This window comes from Callorhinus ursinus, unplaced genomic scaffold (assembly GCF_003265705.2).
Source record: "Callorhinus ursinus isolate GAN/ISIS: 27379988/994484 unplaced genomic scaffold, GSC_fseal_2.0 scaffold20, whole genome shotgun sequence".
Classification (NCBI taxonomy): Eukaryota; Metazoa; Chordata; class Mammalia; order Carnivora; family Otariidae; genus Callorhinus; species Callorhinus ursinus.
In genome coordinates this window covers 22,021,907-22,041,490 of record NW_027397082.1, presented here as the reverse complement: position 1 = coordinate 22,041,490, position 19,584 = coordinate 22,021,907, and the positions used below count along the sequence as shown (strand labels likewise).

Genomic DNA, 19,584 nt, shown 5'->3' with positions numbered 1-19,584 from the left:
TGGCAAGAGACTGTCTTGTGCAAGAGCAGCCAGCTGTTACTTCCATGGTTCTGTTATGTCACGGGAAAATGTGGTCACCAGTGCAGTAGCATCTGGTCAAGGTCCACACAAAAGGACCTTGGCGGGCTGATACTTGCTTTTCCTTTTTCCTTTTCATACTCTCAGGACTCTCACTGCTTTTCCCAAGGAGGAAAGGCTTAGAGTTACCTTTGTTACTGTCAGTTTCCTTCTTACCAAGGGCTGTGGCAACTCCTGGGGAAGTGCACCTTTTCTAAGATAAGGGACTCTGAGAACTTTGAAGAGGCCGAGTCAGAGGTGCCATAAATGTACTAAATTTAGGAACTATGGAAACCAGTTCAGAGGTTGACTAAGGATTGGTGCCTGAGGGGGTTGAGGTGGGGTGCTTTGCTACTACTTTGAAGGGCATGAGACAGTTGGGAGCCTAAGTATTCAGTCTTTCCTTGCTCTTCAGGACACAGACTGGGTGGTGGTGAAGGAGCCTGTTATCAAGGTGGCTGCCATAGACAATGGGCTGGCTTTCCCCCTGAAACATCCTGACTCCTGGAGGGCATGTAAGTCTAAGACCACTGTGGTCTGGCTCTTTTCTTGCTCAGTCTCAGTTTCTCATCTATGCAATGAAGATAATAATGCCTCTACGACAGGATTATTCTAAGACTTCATGGAATAATGCAGCTCATGCATTTAGCACAGTAGCGGGCACGTGGCAAGTATGCAGAACACGAGCTGTTATCATCATTTTTACCTTTACGTTATTCCTATTAAAAGCACACAATTGAGTTTTCTCATGTTTTCGCATTTTCTTTCGTTCTTTCTGAGGACTATCTTATTTATTCTATTTGTGTTTCTAAATATAAGCTATTGTCAGTGTTCTGTCTTCCTTGTTGACATCCTGGAAGTCAGCTCCTGTTCTAACTAAGAAACTCTTGGAAAGAGAGAGAGATACAAGTAGGGGGTCACTAGCCCCTGTGCAGTACCAGTCTGTCTTCTCAGAAGGAGCATCTGAATATCTCAGTGGCAAGTCACTGGAAGGTCATGTGATGTCTGGGAAAGAGCACCAGCTCTGGGATTCTACAGTCCTGGGTTTGAATCCTAATTCCTCCACTTACTCTGTAGCCTTTAGGATTAACATCCCTTGTAATTTTCTTTCCTGTTGTATATCATGTGAGAGGGGCGTTCTGCCTTTTGCTGTGCTCTGATAGGTGGAGGACATAGATGGGCAGCGTTGCTTTGTGCTTTTCTTCTTTTCAGATCCCTTTTACTGGGCCTGGTTGCCTCAGGCAAAAGTCCCGTTCTCTCAGGAGATCAAAGATCTGATTCTTCCAAAGATTTCGGACCCTAACTTCGTCAAGGACTTGGAGGAGGACCTATATGAACTCTTCAAGGTTAGCCCTGGGAGCCTCAACCTTATAACTATATAGAAGAAGGAATTTCTAATGGCTTCTCAAATGGCTTCTGATACAAGCCAAGAGAGAATGGCTAACACTCTTCTGACTTGTGTTAGCCAATGAAGAGTGAGCAAGATTCCCACATGTGGACAGCAAGACCTAGTTTGGGGCAGTTTGAAAAAAAAACATTGACAGCTGTGATGAATCAGCGTGGGTTTATCCTGCATGTCATGGGGCTGCAGTGTGTTTACAGAGCCCTTCTTTGCAAATGGAGCACTAGAGCCTGGAGTTCTTTATAGAGTTCATAATGAGACTCAGGACAAGATATTTACTTGTTCTCTCTTTCCCCATCTGTGAAACAGAGTTCTTAGGGTGGTAGTTAACTTCACTAAGCCTCATAAGCCTCATGTAAGTTTTCTTTATTAGAAAGTTTCTATTTGGGGGAAGAAAATGGGTTCTTCTGAGGGATTCATGCAGTTTCCATCTCCTGCCCTTTTACAGAAAGATCCTGGTTTCGACAGGGGCCAGTTCCATAAGCAGATTGCTGTCATGCGGGGACAGGTAAGCCTCGGACTCCCTCCTGGTGTCATCCCTGGGATCTCTCTGGGCGGGTCATATGCTTATGTTGAGTAAATGCATAAAGCTTGTGTTTTACACCCTTTGAGTCTATGCCATACTTATTTATGACTCTGTCTTAGCACATGGGAGAAGAAAGGGAGCCCTTTCAAATCTCCCACCTCTTCCATGGTATCCAGTGCTCCGTGAGGCACTATGTGCTCAGCTCTGTGCCAGTTGTGCTGGGTGGTTCATTGGTAAATTTACCCAGTGGCCCCTGTCCTCAAGTTGCTCAAGGCAGGCCATATGCTTTGGTGGTTATGAGCTAGCCTCTGGAGTCAGACTTCTTCACTGCTTACAAGCTCTGAGGCCTTGGGCAAGAGCCTCTGCTTCCTTGTTTATAAAATGTGACAATAATAACACCTTGCACAGTTGGCCAAAGGATTACATAAGATAATGCATGTCAGATGTTTAGTAAAGACAATTACCTAGCACGTGGTTAGTACTCATAAATTGGCTATGGTTATAATTTTTGTTATGGTTACAAGTCGTATTATTTCTTCTCTCTCCACTTCACCTTCAAAGAGAGCTAAGGAAACCCCTAGGGAATTGTTGATCTTCCAAAGTATAGTAAAGACTATGCCTGAAAAATTGTATTAAAACTCTGTAGGGCACTGACGTTCTTATCACTTTAAAGAGATCCGGGATGGCTCAGTGGTTAAGGGGCACACACTGGTCATGGTGCCTGTGTTTGAATCCTGGCTCTGTCATTTATTGGCTGTGAGTTCTTGGAGAAGCTGCTTAATCTCTCCTTCCTTTAGTTTCTCCATTTGTAACATGGGATTAATAACAGCACCTACGTTCATAGGGTTATTATGAAATAAATGATTTGGAGTAGTGCTTGATGGATTGAAGTTCTCGATATGCATTAGCTGTTTTATGATTTTGTATATAGAAAAAGCAGCTTTTCACATCTTTAAAAGATAGGAAGGTCTTTCTAGTTGTAATTAGGCATTTACCTCTTCCTACTGTTTTGGTAAAGGCTTCTGGTGAGAGCAACTCTTGGGCTTACCGAGTCCATGTTTCCTTGGAAATGGGACGTACAGAGGTTTTAAGAGCTGTGGTTATAGCTGCCTGCATACCAGTAACGCGGTCTTCCTACATTTCTCAAGTTGTGTAAAGGCCCAGTTAAGCTGGCAGAATTTTTGGAAGCCTTAAAAACCATATGATGTGCTGTGGTATTATGGAACTCAGCATAAAGGAATGAACTGTTTCTCAAGTTTATGTAGGCCGTGCCTCGGTCCCTGTTGTATTATCTTCCCTGATCCCTTTCCAACTCAGTCCCTTGCCAAAACCATAGCAACCCTCCTCTCATATCCAGTTAGGGATGTTATCTAGAGTGGCAGAAAGGGAGGGGAGGGGGAGTGTAATTTTATCTTTCTTTCTGTTTTGTGCCCTTAATGTCTTTTGAGGGCCTTTTGGCCTCTTACAACCTAGAGTGCCTACCTCTGAAACACCGTAAGGTTTCATGAGCATCCAGCTCCTTTCAGCAGGTAGGTGGCCAATACCAGTTACATCCTTATTAGCTTACCAGTCAGGGCAAAATGAGCCGTTGCCTTCCAGAAGTCTGACCTACCACAGGGAAAGGAGGTCACAACCCTTTACCTACCTGAGCCTAGTCACAGAGTGCCTGTATGAGGGCCCTGAGCCAGGAGAAAGAGTCAAGAACTCCAGAGAGACGGAGTTGGGTGACAGAAGTTGTTACTCACTGTAAAGACGTCACACCAGGTGTTAGATAGAGTGCAGGGTCTGAGGTAAAGCCTCTTTAAATGGCATATTCAAAGACAATGTTCATTCTTTAGCATTATGGGCCTGCTATCACTTTTTCGTCAACTTTTTAATTTGAAAAATTTCAAACCTCAGTAAAGACTATCTTTTCCTAGATTCACCAATCATTACACTTAGCCACACTTGCTTTATCTCTATATCTATTTGCTTGTATCTCTGTAGATTATCTATCAGAATAATGTCTATCTCTATATATCCATGTAATTTCTCTCTTTAATATACCTGTGAAATTTGTCTCTCCCTCGGTAGATAGATTGATATATTTTCTTTTTGACCAAATCTTTTGAAAGTAAGTTGTAGATAATTTGACATTTTACTCCAGATACTTCAGCATGCATGAGAGGCAGCTTCTAGCCCAAAGAACCAAAGGAAGCACAGGAAGAACCAGCCAGGGCAGGTTTAAAATCCTGTCTCTTAAGTTGGGTAGTCTCCTGTACAATTCACTCCAATTCTATTTGAACCTCCTTTTCATTCTCTACCCTGAGTTTTGTGTTCAAGGGTCTTTGAAGCAGTGGAGGATGCTGACAGATACCAAACAATTAAGTAAAAAATATAATTACTGATAGGATCCACTTCTGACTTCCCCCTCTGTTTCAGGTGTATCTCTGCCTCTTTATGGGCAGCATTTGCAGACCCAAGATATTTGTGGCTTGAGGACTATGTGTCTGTGTGATTTGAGGGTGCAGCCCTGCTTATCCTCCCCTGTGTCTATGGCCTGGCCATGAAAATCTTCAGTATCAGGCGGTTTAAAGAAGGTGCCTGTCTGGCTCAGTTGGTAGAGCATGTGACTCTTGATCTTGGGGTTGTGAGTTTGAGCCTCAACGTTGGGTGTAGAGATTACTTAAAAATAAAATCTTTTTTTTAAAAATTTTTTATTTATTTGACAGAGAGAGACACAGTGAGAGAGGAAACACAAGCAGGGGGAGTGGGGGAGGGAGAAGCAGGCTTCTGCTGAGTAGGGAGCCTGATGCGGGGCTTGATCCCAGGACCCTGGGACCATGACCTTAGCTGAAGGCAGACACTTAACGACTGAGCCACCCAGGTGCCCCTAAAAATAAAACCTTAAAAAAAAAAAAGAAACTTAAAAAGCAAGCAAGCAGGCTATCATAGGACAACTTCCATTTTTGTACTGTCCTATCAGAGAAGATAAATGGTGGTGATTCTAATTTTGACAAACATGTTCCCATGAACACATTTCTTTTTTTTTTAAGATTTTATTTATTTATTTGAGAGAGAGAGTATGCGAGAGCACAAGTCAGGGAGAGGGAGAAGCAAACACACTGCTGATCAGGGAGCCCAATGTGGGACTCAATCCCAGGATCCTGGGATCTTGACCTGAGCTGAAGGCAGATGCTTAACTGACTAAACCACCCAGGCGCCCCTCCCATGAACACATTTCTGAAATATCTGTAAAATATGGACAAAAGTTGATAAAGAGCTAAATGCAATGTGGTATCCCTAATGGGATCCTGAAATAGAAAAAGAACGGTACTGGAAAATCTAATGAAATCCGAATTAAGTCTGGAGTTTGGTTTATAGTAATGTTCCAGTGTTAATTTCTTAGTTTTGGTAAATGTACTGTAGTTATGTAAAAATTTAAGATTAGGAGAAACTGAGTAACTTCTGCACGATCTTTGTAACTTTTCCATAAGTCTAAAAAACAATGATAGCATTTGAGAGAGAAGCCAAGTGAAATGTTGACTTTTTTCAAAATACATGGTCTTTGTAGGAAAATCAGAAAATAAGGGTAAACAACAATGAACAAATAAAAATCACCTATAATTTCTTGACTCAGAGATAATTACTGCCAACTTCCAGAATTTTTTTTCTCTGTAGATAGGTAGATAAGAAGATAGAATTTCAGAAAATAAAGGTGGAGTCACGTTATAATACTGGCTCCTGTCTCTGTCCTTTTCTGTCTGTTGACGTCGGGATTAGCTTTCCATGACAATAAAATAGATCTTTTAATTGCTATTTCTTATCCCTTAGATTATTAACTGATCCCATGCTCTTGGGCATTTATACCATTTTCACTGTTATAAACAATATTGCACTGTATTAGTTGAAACTAAGTGTTTCGTGTGTATCCATGATTGTTTCTTTAGTTCCTACAAATGGAATTGCTCAGTCAGAGGGCCTGTTCACTTTTAAGCCTTTCTGAAAAACTGGCCCAGGGTCCAGCCCCATAGCCTGGCTCTGAACTTTCCTCAAATCTGAGGCATCTTCTTCTTCTTCTGTATCCTTACTAATGGGAAGGGCAAAAATGGGAGGTTTTGGTTTTAATTTGCATTTTTTAAATGACCAGAGAGATTTCCATTTTCTGTATTTTGCCCCCTTATATTCCTACTTTTGGAAATACCCTATTTGTATAATTTTCCATCAATGTGTTATTTATTTTTGTATTGATTTATGGGAGTACTCTTATCAGCAGGTCTCCCTTCAGAGGCAGACCAGGATGCCTTGGTCTTTCCCTCACTGATCTTATTTTTCCTGCCGCAGATCCTAAATCTGACCCAGGCTCTGAAAGACAACAAGAGTCCCCTGCACCTTGTCCAGATGCCACCCGTGATTGTCGAGACGGCCCGTTCCCACCAGCGGTCTTCTAGCGAGTCCTACACACAGAGCTTTCAGAGTCGGAAGCCCTTCTTTTCGTGGTGGTAGCCCAAGAGGCAGACAAAGACATGTTGTTTGAGACTTGGGCTGGGAGGAAGCCTGGGGAGTGGGTTGCAGGAAAAGCCAGAGAAGCCGGTGGAGAGCAGTGCCCTTAAGAGCCCTTCTTCTCTGCTTGCCACCCCCTCAGCGCTTTCCCAAGCACAGGGAGAAGCACAATCGGAGGGACAGTATGTGCTGTTGGGCCCTTCAAAGTGCTAGGGAGGGCTGGAGCCTCCATGCAAGTGAGTAGTCCAGAGGCCCCGGAAGGAGCATCTCCCAGCATCCTCTGGGGGCAGGCTGGGAAATCCCCTTCCCTCCCTGACACCCTGCTCTGTGGCAATTCCTCATTATATTCTGCATCAGAAAATGAGCACACAAATACGAATTTAAATATTAGTAGCAAAACCCAGGCAGAATCCCAGATCCTCTCAGGTCAGAAACCTCTGATCCAGACCTAAATTTGCATGGACCCAGACACTCAGGTGCCTCACAGTTCCTTACTCCCGTGGACCAATGCGGCTGGGTGATTCAGAGAGCCACTGGGTGACTCACCAGTTGGGACAGACAGAAGCCACACCTTTCCTTTGGATTTTTGCCAAGTTTTCTTCCCCTTCTCCCACCAGTGCAATAGGTGACTAAAAGCCTCCCAGCCCAGTTCTCATGGTCGGGACACTTTTGCTCCGGAACTCTCAGTGGTTCTGCATATGATCATAGAGATCGGCTCTGCTCTCTGCCCTGCTAAGGACGCAGGCTCCCTAGTCCAGGCTTGCAGTTTACCTGCCATTTAGGCAAAGGCAAGAGGGAGGAAGTGGCCTCCCCAGCATGCAGAAGCGATCCATCTGGCCTAAGTGCATGCTGGGAGCTGTAATTGGTCTGTGGGTAAACTTATCCCAGCCTTGCTTCCTGAGTCCTGGTGATAAACTCCCCCCGGTCCTCTAATTTGTTCTGTTGTTAGCTATTTTTTTTCTCAACACTTTTGACTTAGGGGTTCAGTTCTGGGTTCTGGAGTGGGTCTCTGAGGTGAATCTCAGCTCATGAGAGGACAGGATATTAGGTCCCTGGACTTCTCTGTATGCCACCACCTGCTGCTTGGTGGAGGTAACGGGACTCATGTTCTCTTCCTAGTCGGCAGCTTCCCTTTGCTCCCTGACTTCTTGTTCCAGGCCAGTTTTTCGCTGGCTTCTTGAGAAGGGCAGGGCCCAGAGGAGAAAGGCCTTTAAACTGTCCCGCAGTGCCTGCCCAGCTCAGTGTGCATCTTCCTGCTTCCATGTCTCTTTCGCCTCAGCTGTCCCCCTTGCCAGGTGTCCGAGCCCTTTCTACACCAAAGCAAAGAATGGCCTCAGGAGGGAGTGAAGAGGGTGCCATCTGTGGCTAAGGGGCAGTTCTGCGCTACTGGACACTTCAAGATTCTGGCACCCTGCGATTGGTCAATCAGCCTTGGAAAGAAACAATCTTGAAGGTTTGAAAAACAACCAAAGAAAGGGAGCGAGGACTATGGCTGCGTGCCCTCTGCTTGCCCAGCTCCCGCTGCCCAGGAGGCAGAGCAGAGATGTGCAGTCCTCTTGTCAGCTGGGCCAAGCTGGCCCCTTTGCATTCCAGCCCCCAGGAGCCAGTTTGTGCTGGGGTTCCCTCCAGCTGACAGGAAGCGTCTCTGGGAGCTGGATATGCATGCCCTGTGGACAAAGACACAGCTCTTAGCCCTGACAATCTCATTCGGCCACCCTGGAATCTGGCCTGGCGGGACCATGTTTGTGACAGTGCCTGCACCCAGACTGCAGGAGCAGCAGGGCTCCCAGAGGCCAGAGGGGACCCAGGTGTGTCTAGCTCTCCAAAGACCTCTCTACACAGACCTGTTGGTAAAACTTCCCACCTGGGCGTTGAGAGAGCCCAAGCAGTCTTAGAGGAAGCTGCTTGCTTCCCCCAGCCAAGTACATCTGCACATTGCCCTCATCCAGACCAGCTCTCTGATGAGAAGGAAATTGGGTCCAGCGTACAAGGGGGCTGGTCCCAGTCCTGGCAGGCAAGAATGTGGGGCATCCTTTCTTGGCATGTCTCCATTCTCCTTGAAGTCTGTACTCAGGTTGCCTTGAATGTGGACTTGGGGAGAGCTGGGGGCCCAAACTGCCAGGGCGGGCTTCTGGGCGGCACTCACGGGACAGCCCAGCCCTCTGCCAGCCCCAGGCCCGGTCCCCGTGTCAGGGAGGCGAGGCCCGGCTGGGAGAGTGCTGCTGCCTGTGCTGCTCTTCCAACGCACTGTAGGGCTTGTATGTAATGTATTTAAGTCGATACAAATGTATGAACAAGTCCAAATCTGACCTTTTTTGTCTAGTGTTCTTGGGTGAAAGGAAGACAAGGTAGAATGCAATTTTAAACCATGTGTTTCCATGGAGTTGCTGAGATATGGCTCCTGAGTTATACAGGTCCTCATTTCCAAAGTCCCAGTGCTTATTATTTTCATTAACTCATTTGACACCAAAACGTCACCTGAACCTACACTGGTATGAATTGAAGCTATTTGTAACCATCATGTTTTCCTCTTAGTGTGTATATCTGTTGCAGAAATATTAATGTTTTGTTATGAGATATTTCCCTACTAGGGATTATGCAGTATTTGCACTGACTACTTCCTAAAAGCTGAAAAAATTCTGAATAACAGAGTCATCTAGCCCAAAGGGTTTGGGATGAGGAATATGGACTCAGCGTCTCTTCTTGGCTACAAGAGGTCAACCCTTTATGTGTGCACATGGTAGCCTGCTTGAAGCACTTTGAATCCTTTAAGTGGTGGGTGATCGGGCAGATAGGATTCCTGGGGAGCGGAGCTGAATGCTAATGAGCACATAATATGCTATTGAGGCGAAGCCAGCAGAGTAATCAAAAATCCTCACCTTAAAGGCTTTTTTTTTTTTTTTGAATGAGACAGACTCTTTTTTTTTTTAATTTAAATTCAGGTAATTAACATATAGTGTATTATTAGTTTTAGAAGTAGAGTTCAGTGATTAATCAGTTGCATATAACACCACCTTAAAGGTTTTTAGGCTAGGAAACCTCAGGTAATGCCAGAGGCTTAAGAATGATTGGTCCAGCTGTGGACCCACCTCAGGATGGTTGGCCCACGGGGATGAAGAAACCAGCTGCAGGGCTGGCAGCCAGGACGTTGACTGCAGGCTCACTGCTCACTATGCAAGGCCGACGGGAAGAGTCTTTCCCCTTCTAGAACTGGCCAGAGTCCAGGAGCCCTCTCTCTCCCGTGGATCAGGACTGCCCTGAAGAGATGCTTCCATCTCCTGATCGGACAACCTCTGGAAAAGGAGCCTTGGGCACTAGGGGACGGGGGGCTCCCAGGGACGGGGGGCTCCCAGGGAAGGGGGCTCCCAGGGAAGGGGGGCTCCCAGGGAAGGGGGCTCCCAGGGACGGGGGGCTGTCCTATTTTCTCCTTCCTGGAGTAAGTGCAACCTTTCATCCCCTGGCTCCAGAGTGGCCATCTGGGGACCCTCCCTTTCTGTGACAGACACACTGTTGTTCATGTGAATGTTTTTATTTTGCCACTTAAACCACAGTTTCCTTGTGCTAGCCTGACAGGGGCAGGGGTGTGGGCAGGCCGCCGGGCCACGGGTTACAGGAGCAGCAGGAGGGTTAGGAGCAGGAGCGGCGAGATGCTCCATCGGAGTGCCCATCACTTGACTCTCGGGGGAATATCACGCAGCCCAGGTGTACTGTTAGATGGGAAGAGCTGAGGCGCTGTTTCTCCACGTTCTGGTGAGGAATGGGTCCCACATAACCTAGAGCTCGGGACGTTTCCAGTCCTGTTCTGAATGGAGCAGGCCAGGGGCGGTGGTCTTTCATTTACCCCTGCGGGGCTGTCTTGCCTCAGGTCTCTCTTCCTTCTTCAGCTCCTGGGCCCTTTGGCAAAAGTCCCTCTGGTTCCTGGGGAAGATACTGCCGTTCCCAGCCCCTTCCCTGGATCAGTGTCTGATCTGATGGAGGTAGCTTGTGGGGCCTGGCTTCTTCCAGTTGCGGCGGATCCTGGCAGTTGTCCTCCTGGAGTTCAGATACTGATCGCCAGAAGCCGTCTCCGTGGCACCACTCTGTGGGTCGGCCAGTGGAGTGCAGGGCTCGGGCATTCTGCAGAGAACAAGTGTGTGGCAGGCCCTCATCAATAGGAAGAGCAGAATGGGGGCTAAAGAGATTGTGGTCATGATGAACTATTAAAACACACTGGTCGGGGTAAAACGGGACCCGGGCTCGGGTCTCGTCTGCCCTCTGAGAGCTAAAGACGAGGCAAAGCTTTCAGATTTCTTCTCTGTAAAGAGAGCTGGACTAGATCAGGGTGTGTGATACTCTGCATTTCTCCAGCTTCCTCATGCTGTCCTCATGGCAGTCATCCTTAGTCTGCTGTGACACGAGACTCGAGGAACCAAGTACCCTCCTTAGCAAGGTGCTTTAAACAGGGACTGCAAGTCAACTGGAGTTAATCTGAGCAAGGGCCTGATTTGCTTCCCCTGGAACTGATGACTCGGGAGACCTGTTCAGGTCTAATGCCCTGACTGGGGGCCCCGAGAAGGCAGCGGGAAGAACAGAGCCCAGAGCAGAACACACAGTGATTGGCTAGGCCATGTGGTTCAGCCTGAGCTCGTGGGGCTCACTGTTCCCAGGCTGTCAGTGACCTAGGCACAGGGGGATGACGAGGGGAAGTTTCAAGTTCCTCAACAATTTCCAAACCTCAATACCTCTACCGAACCTTCCTACGCTATAGTCTCTATAATCCCACAGGCGAGGTTTTAACCAGGCTTACTTGTGATTCTTACCTGTTCTATGATAGGGAAACAAATTTTCCCAAACAACAGTCCCTCCCACCTGGCTGAGAATCACTGCAAAATTAGGACCCAGCACTCCTTCCCATGGAAGTTCACAGGGTCCAGTATGACTCCAGTAGTAACAGCAATCCTAGCACTGCCTAGACCTGACCACCCTCGTGGCAGGTACTTCACAGTGAGGCCAAGTCAGTGGCGCCAGGTCCCCGCGCCGGGAAATGGGGGCAGGGGCACCCTTCGTGCTCACCTTCCCTCAGCCCTCCAGTTCCAGGAACCCACCTGAGCCGGCTGCAGTGGTGCAGTGAGTGGCCCAGGGCTTGCGGCCGGGGGGGCCTCTTCCTGCGCAGCCTCCTCAAAGCCTCTGCCACACGGTGGTCTCCTGCACACTCCCAGATGATCTGTGCCCGCTCCTCGGCCAGCTGGTCCCCACTGCGCTGAAACAGGCCCTGGATCTGCAGCAGCTCGGCGTCCTGGAAGATGTTGGCCGAGGCCTGCTTGCGGCTCCGGGCCTCAGCCGGGGCCTGCCAAGGGGGCGGCTCACTCACCACAGAGGCTGGGGTGCCCATCCTGGGTGCTCTGTGGAAGGAAAGCATGGAGAGACAACAGCTTAGCAGGCCCTTCCCAAACCTGGGGTCCTGACCAATACAAGGCTTCTTGGTGTTTCTATTCTCCAGGAGCCAGTGTGCAGTTAAGTCTTGACCTAAAGTCACTCTAACTTCCAGGGCACCTGGGGGAAATAGTATGAATAATGACAGTCAAACTTGATTAGAAAGTGCTTATGTGTGCAACACATGTAGTATCTCCCTGGAGAGTCACAGCAACCTGTGACATAAGCATGGCTTATCCCCACCATACAGGTGAAGAAGTGCAACTCAGTGAAATGACCGTTGGCAGTCACAAAGCCTTGTGTAAGTGCAGAAGTGGCAGTAGAAGCCAGGTCTGTCTGGCTGTAAAGCCCAGGCAGACCCCAGGATACCTAGGTCCTAAGGACAGTGCTGGCAGCACCTACCGCACTGTGTGGCACATTTAAGTGTATCGGGCATGGCTCTAAGACTTGTAGTCACATAACTGCACAGCAGCCCTGTGGGAGGGAGGGTAGTGAATCCTCATTTCACTAGTGAAGAGACTGAAGAACAGAATCTAGATCTCTCTGACGCTAAGGCCCAGGCCCTGTAGTACAGAAGTGAGGGGAGGTTATGGGCTTGGGCTACCTAGGCTGGAATCCCACTTCTAGCCACCTCCACCACTGTCTAGCTCAGCTGCCTCCTGTACCAATTCCTACTTCCCAGAGTCGCAGTGAGCTCGATGTTCTATTCTGCTTTCCCATCTGTAACACAGAACAGTCATCCCACCTATTTTCAAGACCCTGGAGACAGACCAAGTCCACATAGTTTAGCAAACATAGTATGAAATAGATCTAACTGCAGTCCAAAAGGCCATGGAGAGCAACACGGGCAAAGAGGCGGCAACAGGGTTAGAATATACAACCATGGGCAGAGGCTGAAATCTGTAAGAAAGTTCAATAAAAGGAAGGCTCATGTCAATGCTCCCCCCCCCCCGCAATAGGAAATGAAAATTAAATGATCTTCCTCAGTTCTAGAGAGTTCAATTTGAATAATAAAAGGAGGCTCACTCACCCTATCCTTGTCTCCAGTACAGCCTGAAAACGCTATGAGATTGGAAAGCAGAGTAGACAAGGAAGACCAAGGGACCTTGGCATTACACAGAACTGGACTCAAAATCCCAGACCTGCCACCTTCCTAGTGGTGACCCTAGGCAAGTTACTCAACGTCTCTGAGCCTCTCTGCTTAGCTGTAAAGCCTCATAACCACTTCTCAGGATTGCTGTAAGGATTGAGTAAGTCTAGGGTGGTATGGTATCAGGTAAGAGCCAAATAAATGTGAATTCGTACCCTCCCCCTGCCCCCCCGCCGCCCCTTTTGGCCTCCTTGACTTTTGTACTTGGGTCAGGGGTGTGATAGGATCCCTGTTCCTCTGTTCTGGCCTGAGCCAGCTGAGGACTTGCCTGTGCTCCCTGCGCCCCTCAGCCCCAGGCCTGATGGCAAAGGCCAGGCTGCTACACCAGACCTCAGCTCATTCCAGTGAGCTATGGAGATACCTGTCACCCAGAAACTAGCTTAGAAAGGGAATAAAAATTAAAATACATTTCAATACAAAATGTCCATGCTCATTGTAACCAACAGAATGGAAAGCACCTAAAGCATTCCCAGCTTCGTGGCCCTTACGCTCACCTGCCTTTGTTCTCCTGAGAGTTTGAGACCTCTCTCCAGCCCATTTAGACTCCGCAAATGGAACTGGCCCTCCCTCCTCCTCACCTCAATATCCACCCTCCTTACTCCAGTAATTTCCACACTCACCCTGTCCGAGTGTCTAGGCCTCCTCTCATAAGAACCCCACTCTCTTCAAAAGGTTTAATAAATAAGCCTGTAGAAGACTTTCAGCTAGATTAACTCCATAAAAATTGTGCTTTTTATCTGGACATGGGAATTTAAAATCTCTCTCTCCTTGGCACTATTACGGAATCCAGTTAAAAACCTAGTATGTGTGGTAATTAACTCCCCTGAGCTGGATGATAAAAACATACTGTGGCCAGAAAACAGCAGCAGGGAACACTTTGCAGGCTGATAAAAAAGCTGACTCTGGGTCATTTACTCTGCATCAGGTGATAAGACAGTATGCATGCTATTTCATCCTCAACACAATTCTAGGAATCTGGCACGGTCCCCCTCCTCCCAGCTCAGAGAAGCAAAGGAAGCTGAGACACAGACTCAATGCCAGGGGCTCAGCCAAGGCCAGAGGAGCAAAGGGAGCTGAGACACAGATTCAATGCCAGGGGCTCAGCCAAGGCCAGGACCTGGTGTGAGGGGCTGCAGCTGTGTCCGAAAACCTCAGCTGCCTTCACAGCCGAGCAGCTCAAAGCATGCTGCTGCCCGTCATTTCTGTGGGGGATATTTCACTATTGTCACCTAAGTCACCAAGGGGGAAACCTGCCGGTGGAAAAGGAAGAACCACACAAGGCAGGGGCGGGGTTGTAGAATTTATTTTAATCTTTTCAGTAGCGTCAAAGCTGTTTACTGCATGACCCACTGTTCTAGCCTTGAACCTGCGGCAGTCTAAAGAGGAAGATCCCCCAGCTTCCAAAACAAATCTGGAACTGCAGCCCAACCCAGTGCACACAGTACTGGCTTATGAGTCAGAGCCCTAGGCATGCCACTCACTGGCTGAGGGGCCTTCGGTACTTCTCCTCCCTGGGCCTCTGCTTCCCCCTTACATCTGTAAGAACAGGTTGATGCTTATGGTCTCTGAGGGCGTGTGCAGTCAGTGATTCTCTGACGAGGCTAGGTCAGTACGGAAGCAGTGACTGGGTTTGCTTGGCTGCCAAGGCCTAGATGCAACATGTGTGGACAGGTCTAGCTAATTAGGTGCCAGGAAATTCCCCAACCAGTAATTCTTCTCTGCCCTCCTCAATCTTCCCTGGAGACAAGGCACTGTTTTGCTGGTGGGATGTGGGGTTTAAGGTCTGGGAGAAGACAGAGAACTCACTGCTCTAAAGCACTCCGGTGACCTAGGCTGGCTACGACCAAGCCTGGGGCACACTCCTAGGCTGGTCTGGGTGGTGGGAGAAGAGGTGGTATCGTTTCTCTCAGATTCAGGCAATCTTACCCTCCCTTCGGAGAGAACAGCAACCGGATTAAGTAGCAGCAGCTGTCTAAGGGATGGCTTGGAGTCCGATTCCCAGATCCTCTCAGCCACCTCTGCGTGGCTACAAGGCCCTACAAGGCCCTACCTCCAGCCTCTAGCGTCTGAGTTAAAACACACCAACAAACCATCTGGGGAGTCTAAGCCTCCAGCTTCAAACATACCCTCCGTGCACCTTGGGGCGGGGGGCCTTGGCACCTCCAGATTTTGAGGATCCTCACTCTCGGCTCTTGCTTGCCACCCTGGGATTCAGCCAGCACTAAGACTGGTAATAAAAATCAGTGGATTTCACATAGGATTACATGTAAACTTTGGGAAAATGAATCAGAACACTTTAATTATCAGAAGAAACTTTTTTTTTAAGATTTTATTTTTAAGTAATCTCTACACCCAATAAGGAGCTTGAACTTACAACCGGAGATCAAGAGTAGCATGCTCCACCGACTGAGCCAGCCAGGCTCCCCAGAAGAAACGTCTATCTTATTCATTGTGTTATTTGCCCCCTAATTTCTTGGACAAGACCTGAATCCAAGAGAGTCAGTGTATACTTGAACAATGGTACTTTTTTAAACTGGAAAATGACACCACAGGGATACTAAAAGATTACAAATGGATCGTTCATTCCAGAGCTGACATGAAAGAATATAAACATGGGTCTGTAAGCAAATGAGTAAAAACTCATTGCAAAAAACTTCAGTTTGCCATAAACTAGCTTAAAATGAACCCCCAAAGTAAATACCAAATGTGGAAAATGACAAAGTTCAACTTGTTTTGAAATAGGCAATAAATGAACCGGAGAACTCTAACAAAGAAGTATATTTAAAAAGTGACTCACCATGCAATGAACTTGTAATACATAAATACAGTGCACAACTGCGCATCCTTTGTAGTATATGAAGCTCTGTTTAGACACAGCTATTCCGACCGTGGTCTCAGGGAGGCACACGTAACCACAAGAGGCAGAACACATCTGCGTGAGCTGGGCCGCTTTCACACTCAGCTCCCCTCCTTCAGATAACCCTGCTGATGGCAATAATCTGTAATCGGAGGCAAAGGGCCTCTTGGATGAAGAACTGGAGGCTCTGGCCCAAGGCCCAAATCAACACTTGTGGCCCTGGCCTGCTTCCCTGCCCCTGGACAGGAGCCCAAATCTGTGGCTCCTCCACTGGGAGGCCCAGTCCACTTGGCTGTGTGAGCCCCCCAGGCCTTCAGGGCCTAGCCTCCGCCAGGAGTGCCTGAGAGAACTGCATACACGTTAGTCTCCAAAGCTAATGTGGAAGTGGAGAAAGGAACCGGGCCTTACCCCCAGACCAATTCTCACATACGTCTGGAAAATAAACTCTAGATGTAGGCATAACTCTTTTTAAGAGTTGAAGAACACTGAATTCTGGCTGTGCCTCTGAAAACCAGGTGACGTTCCTGTTCTCCCCTGCCCCATTTTGCTCATCATCAAAATAGAATAGTGAGAGTAAATAACCCGTAAGGGGATAAGGGAGATAAAGCATCCATCCCAGTACATTGCAGCATGAATGAGTGATTTAGGGAAAGGCTGTTTAACAACGAGGCAGTATAGAATCATTGTCATTTGCATGAAACTCCCTTAAAAGGGGCCTTCACTCTTGGGAAAAGGGGTTTAAAGGGAGATGGATTCACCTGTGGACTTTTAAGACACAGCTGCCACTAAGGCAGCTTGCTCCATGTCAAGCACAGAACATCACTTTCAAATAGCTGATCTTTTTAATCCTCACCCCATGAAGAGGCACTATAGTTACAGGTTATACCCATTTTACAGACGAGAAAGCTGAGCTCAGAAAGGTTAAGTAACTTGCCCAAAGTCAAACAGGAGGTAGGTGGTGAGGCTGGATACACCCCGGTAGTATGACCCCAGCGCCCAGCCTCTCAGCCGGTGTTATTTTTGTTCTGCCACATGGCTGACGAGGTCTTCAGGGGAAGGAACAACCCAGTAGGCTCTGAAACCCCTCGGAGCCTTCTATCTGCTTCTGCGGGTTTCGGAAGGCGCAAGGATTGAAAGTCAGGTCTCCCAAGCCAGCCTCAGCGCGCTCAGCACTCCACGGCCCCGCGGGGAGTTAGAGAGATTACTCACCACGCTGAAAGGCAGCGCCGACAGACCTCAAATCGGGATAGGGCAGGCTAAGATGTGCCCACCCCAACCCCTTCACGGCCTTTCGAATGGGCGGGCGTAGCTCTGCGCTTCCTGCTGCGAAGGTGCTCACCAGGACCAGGCAGTGTTCACCCACAGGACGAGAGCTTGGGAGGGGATATCCTGGCCCAGGTCGCAGGGCGACATCCCCAGCACAGGTCAGCCCCCGGGGCTCAGACGTGGCCGAAGCTTCGCACAACGCCGGGCCCTAAGTGGACCTGCGGGTTCGGGTCCCAGCGGCACCCGGGCTCTGACGGCCCGCCCGCCCGCTCGCTCGCTCGCTCGCCCGCCCGCTCGCTCGCCCGCTCCCACCGCAGCGCGAGCCGGGCCTCCGATCTACGTACCTCGCTGCCCAAGGCGGGCCACCTAGGTCACTGCCGCGACTCCCGGGAGAAAGCGCTCCCCAGCCGGGAAAGAACCAATCCACCGCCGAGCCTGGGTGAGAGCTCCCCGCGAGCCTTCCAAAATCGAACGCGGAGACGCTGTGGGCCAATCATCAGCAACAGAGGGGCGAGGGGCGTGTCCAGGCTCCGCCCCCTTCCCTCCGCCGGCCTCGAAACCCGAGTGCGAAGATTCCCCGGGTCCAATCAGCAGCGGAGCAGCGGCGAGGGGCGTGTCCGCCGGGGCCCCTTCCCTCCGCCCTCGGTCGCCCTAGCGCGGCGCCCGGAGGCGCCCCCTTCATTGACGTCAGTGGCCTGGGAGAGCAGGGTTTTGCTGGCGCGGGAGCGGGGCGGGGCCGCATTCCAGCCTCGGGGTGCGGGGCGGCAGGCCCTGCAGGGTACACGTGACGCGTGCCCCCTCTCCTGGGCCCTAGGCCAGCGCGCACCGCGCCGCGCGCCTTGCAGCGTGTGGCCCTCTGCAAATAGATACGCAGTTCCCTTAAATCCACTTCCCAGACGGACCACTTGTCTTCTGGCTCCAGCTTTGAGGGAAAGGAAGGAAGGAAGGGATGGTGGATATCTTGGGCTTTAAAGCTAGAATGCCGTGGGTTCAAATCTTAAGCCGTCTATGCAACCTTGGGCCAGTTATCTAAATGAGCAGTATTAGGAAGGTTTTATACATTCATTGGACAGTGGTCCATTAGGGACCCATCCTGTCCAAGTTCCTTAACAGGCAGTGAACTGGAGACTTCTATAAGCCTGTGCCCTGGGGGAATTTACAGCCTAGTAAGGAAGACAGACGTTAAAGAGCTGAAAACATTTAGTAGTGATTACAGTTATAAACATAAAAGGGTCAAACAGGAGGAAACTCAACTCCCTGTAGGAGGTCCTGGGAGGTAGAAGAAGTAACATTTAAGCTAAGAAAGGAAGGAGAAGTTGAAGTTGGTCAAATGAAGAGGAGTGGGTCTGGGAAGAGTGTTTAAGGAAGAAAGAATGGCATGTGCGAAGTCTAGGAGGTAGCTTGACAAAGGAGGACTTGCTATGAGACCCGGGGCAGGGCTAGCAAGGGGCAGAGTGGTGAGAAAGCAGAAGGCAGAGGTGGACGGTGAAAGTTTCCATTTCACTCTCTGAGGGGAATAGCATTATATATATCGTGTAACAGATATTTTATAGCACTTACCATGTGCCAGTAATGCCAGTCAGCACTTTACAAATATTAGTTCATTTCATCCTCATGAAAAATTTGTGTTTTTAGAAGGTCACTTTGGTCGCAGCTTGGAACTTGTATTAGAGGGTTTGGAGTGGATGCAGTGGCCAATGGGTTCTTCTTCTCCTTTTTTTTTTTAGGTTTATTTATTTATTGGTGGGGGGAGTGGGCAGAAGGAGAGGGAGAGAGAGAACCTCAAGCAGACTCCCTGCTGAGTGCAGAGCCAACGCTGGGCTCCATCCCATGACCCTGAGATCACGACATGAGCCAAAATCAGTAGTCGGATGCTTAACCGACTGAGCTACCCAGGTGCCCCCAATAGGTTCTTGATAAATGCTTGGTTAGTTTTTTGGAAGATGAGGAGTTGTTTGCACACAGGTTCAAAAATGGTCAGGAAGGTGCCTGGGAATAGGCAGCTAGGTCTCCCTGACTTCTATTTCACTTCAGAGCCGACCTTCATGGTCGTTTAAGTGTGATCTCTCCTCTGTAAAAGTTCCGAGGGGAAAGAGTAAAAGCCAGCATATAAGGATTTGTGGGTCCCTTTCTGCAAGGTGGAAGGAATGTTTGGGAGCTGTTCTTCCTCATCCTATGGTCTCTAGTTCCTCTTTCCGTCCCGCACAAAAACAACATCAGCAAGTGCTTTGCTGTTTTAAAGTGTTTTAACAATGGTTTCTCTTTGCTTTTCCTGAAGACCTAGGGAAATAGTAAAAAGAATAAAGAAGTCAGCCATGTTCGTCTCCAATAGAAGGCACTCATTGCTGCAAAGCCTTTCAGCCAACTGCTTGGCTCAAAAGAGGAGTCTGTGGAGTCCTAAACAGGAAGGCTGGGCTTGAACCAGGGACACC

At 48.7% G+C, this 19,584-nt stretch overlaps 2 protein-coding genes across 5 annotated transcripts in view; one reads left to right on the top strand and one right to left on the bottom strand.

Annotated features, from left to right (window-relative positions):
• PI4K2A (phosphatidylinositol 4-kinase type 2 alpha) overlaps positions 1 to 9,150 on the top strand; it is a 29,357-nt gene extending 20,207 nt beyond the window's left edge. The window contains exons 6-9 of the mRNA XM_025880572.2: positions 473 to 572; positions 1,270 to 1,403; positions 1,908 to 1,967; positions 6,309 to 9,150. Of these exons, the coding sequence (XP_025736357.1) occupies positions 473 to 572; positions 1,270 to 1,403; positions 1,908 to 1,967; positions 6,309 to 6,470 (456 nt within the window). The 3' untranslated portion in view covers positions 6,471 to 9,150. The remainder of the gene's footprint in view (positions 1 to 472; positions 573 to 1,269; positions 1,404 to 1,907; positions 1,968 to 6,308) is intronic.
• Positions 9,151 to 9,977: 827 nt separating this feature from the next.
• Positions 9,978 to 17,655, bottom strand: AVPI1 (arginine vasopressin induced 1). Of its 4 annotated transcripts, XM_073904374.1 has the most exons (4): positions 17,497 to 17,620; positions 15,827 to 16,028; positions 11,552 to 11,848; positions 9,978 to 10,583 (listed from the first exon to the last, which is right to left on the bottom strand). In XM_073904374.1, exons 3-4 carry the CDS (start codon positions 11,836 to 11,838, stop codon positions 10,424 to 10,426), a joined length of 447 nt encoding a protein of 148 aa, XP_073760475.1. In that variant the 5' UTR covers positions 11,839 to 11,848; positions 15,827 to 16,028; positions 17,497 to 17,620; the 3' UTR covers positions 9,978 to 10,423. The 4 variants fall into 4 exon arrangements, with proteins under 4 accessions (XP_073760475.1, XP_025736358.1, XP_025736359.1 ...); XM_025880573.2 differs by lacking the exon at positions 15,827 to 16,028 and having other exon boundaries at positions 17,497 to 17,655; XM_025880574.2 differs by lacking the exons at positions 15,827 to 16,028; positions 17,497 to 17,620 and adding an exon at positions 17,096 to 17,444.
• Positions 17,656 to 19,584: the final 1,929 nt, after the last annotated feature.

Coding starts and splice junctions, on each gene's coding strand:
- AVPI1 (XM_025880573.2), bottom strand. CDS start 11,838: ATGGGCACCCCAGCCTCTGTGGTGAGTGAGCCGCCCCCTTGGCAGGCC. Junction 10,584..11,551: donor CACCACTGCAGCCGGCTCAG/GTGGGTTCCTGG, acceptor TGTTCTCTGCAG/AATGCCCGAGCCCTGCACTC.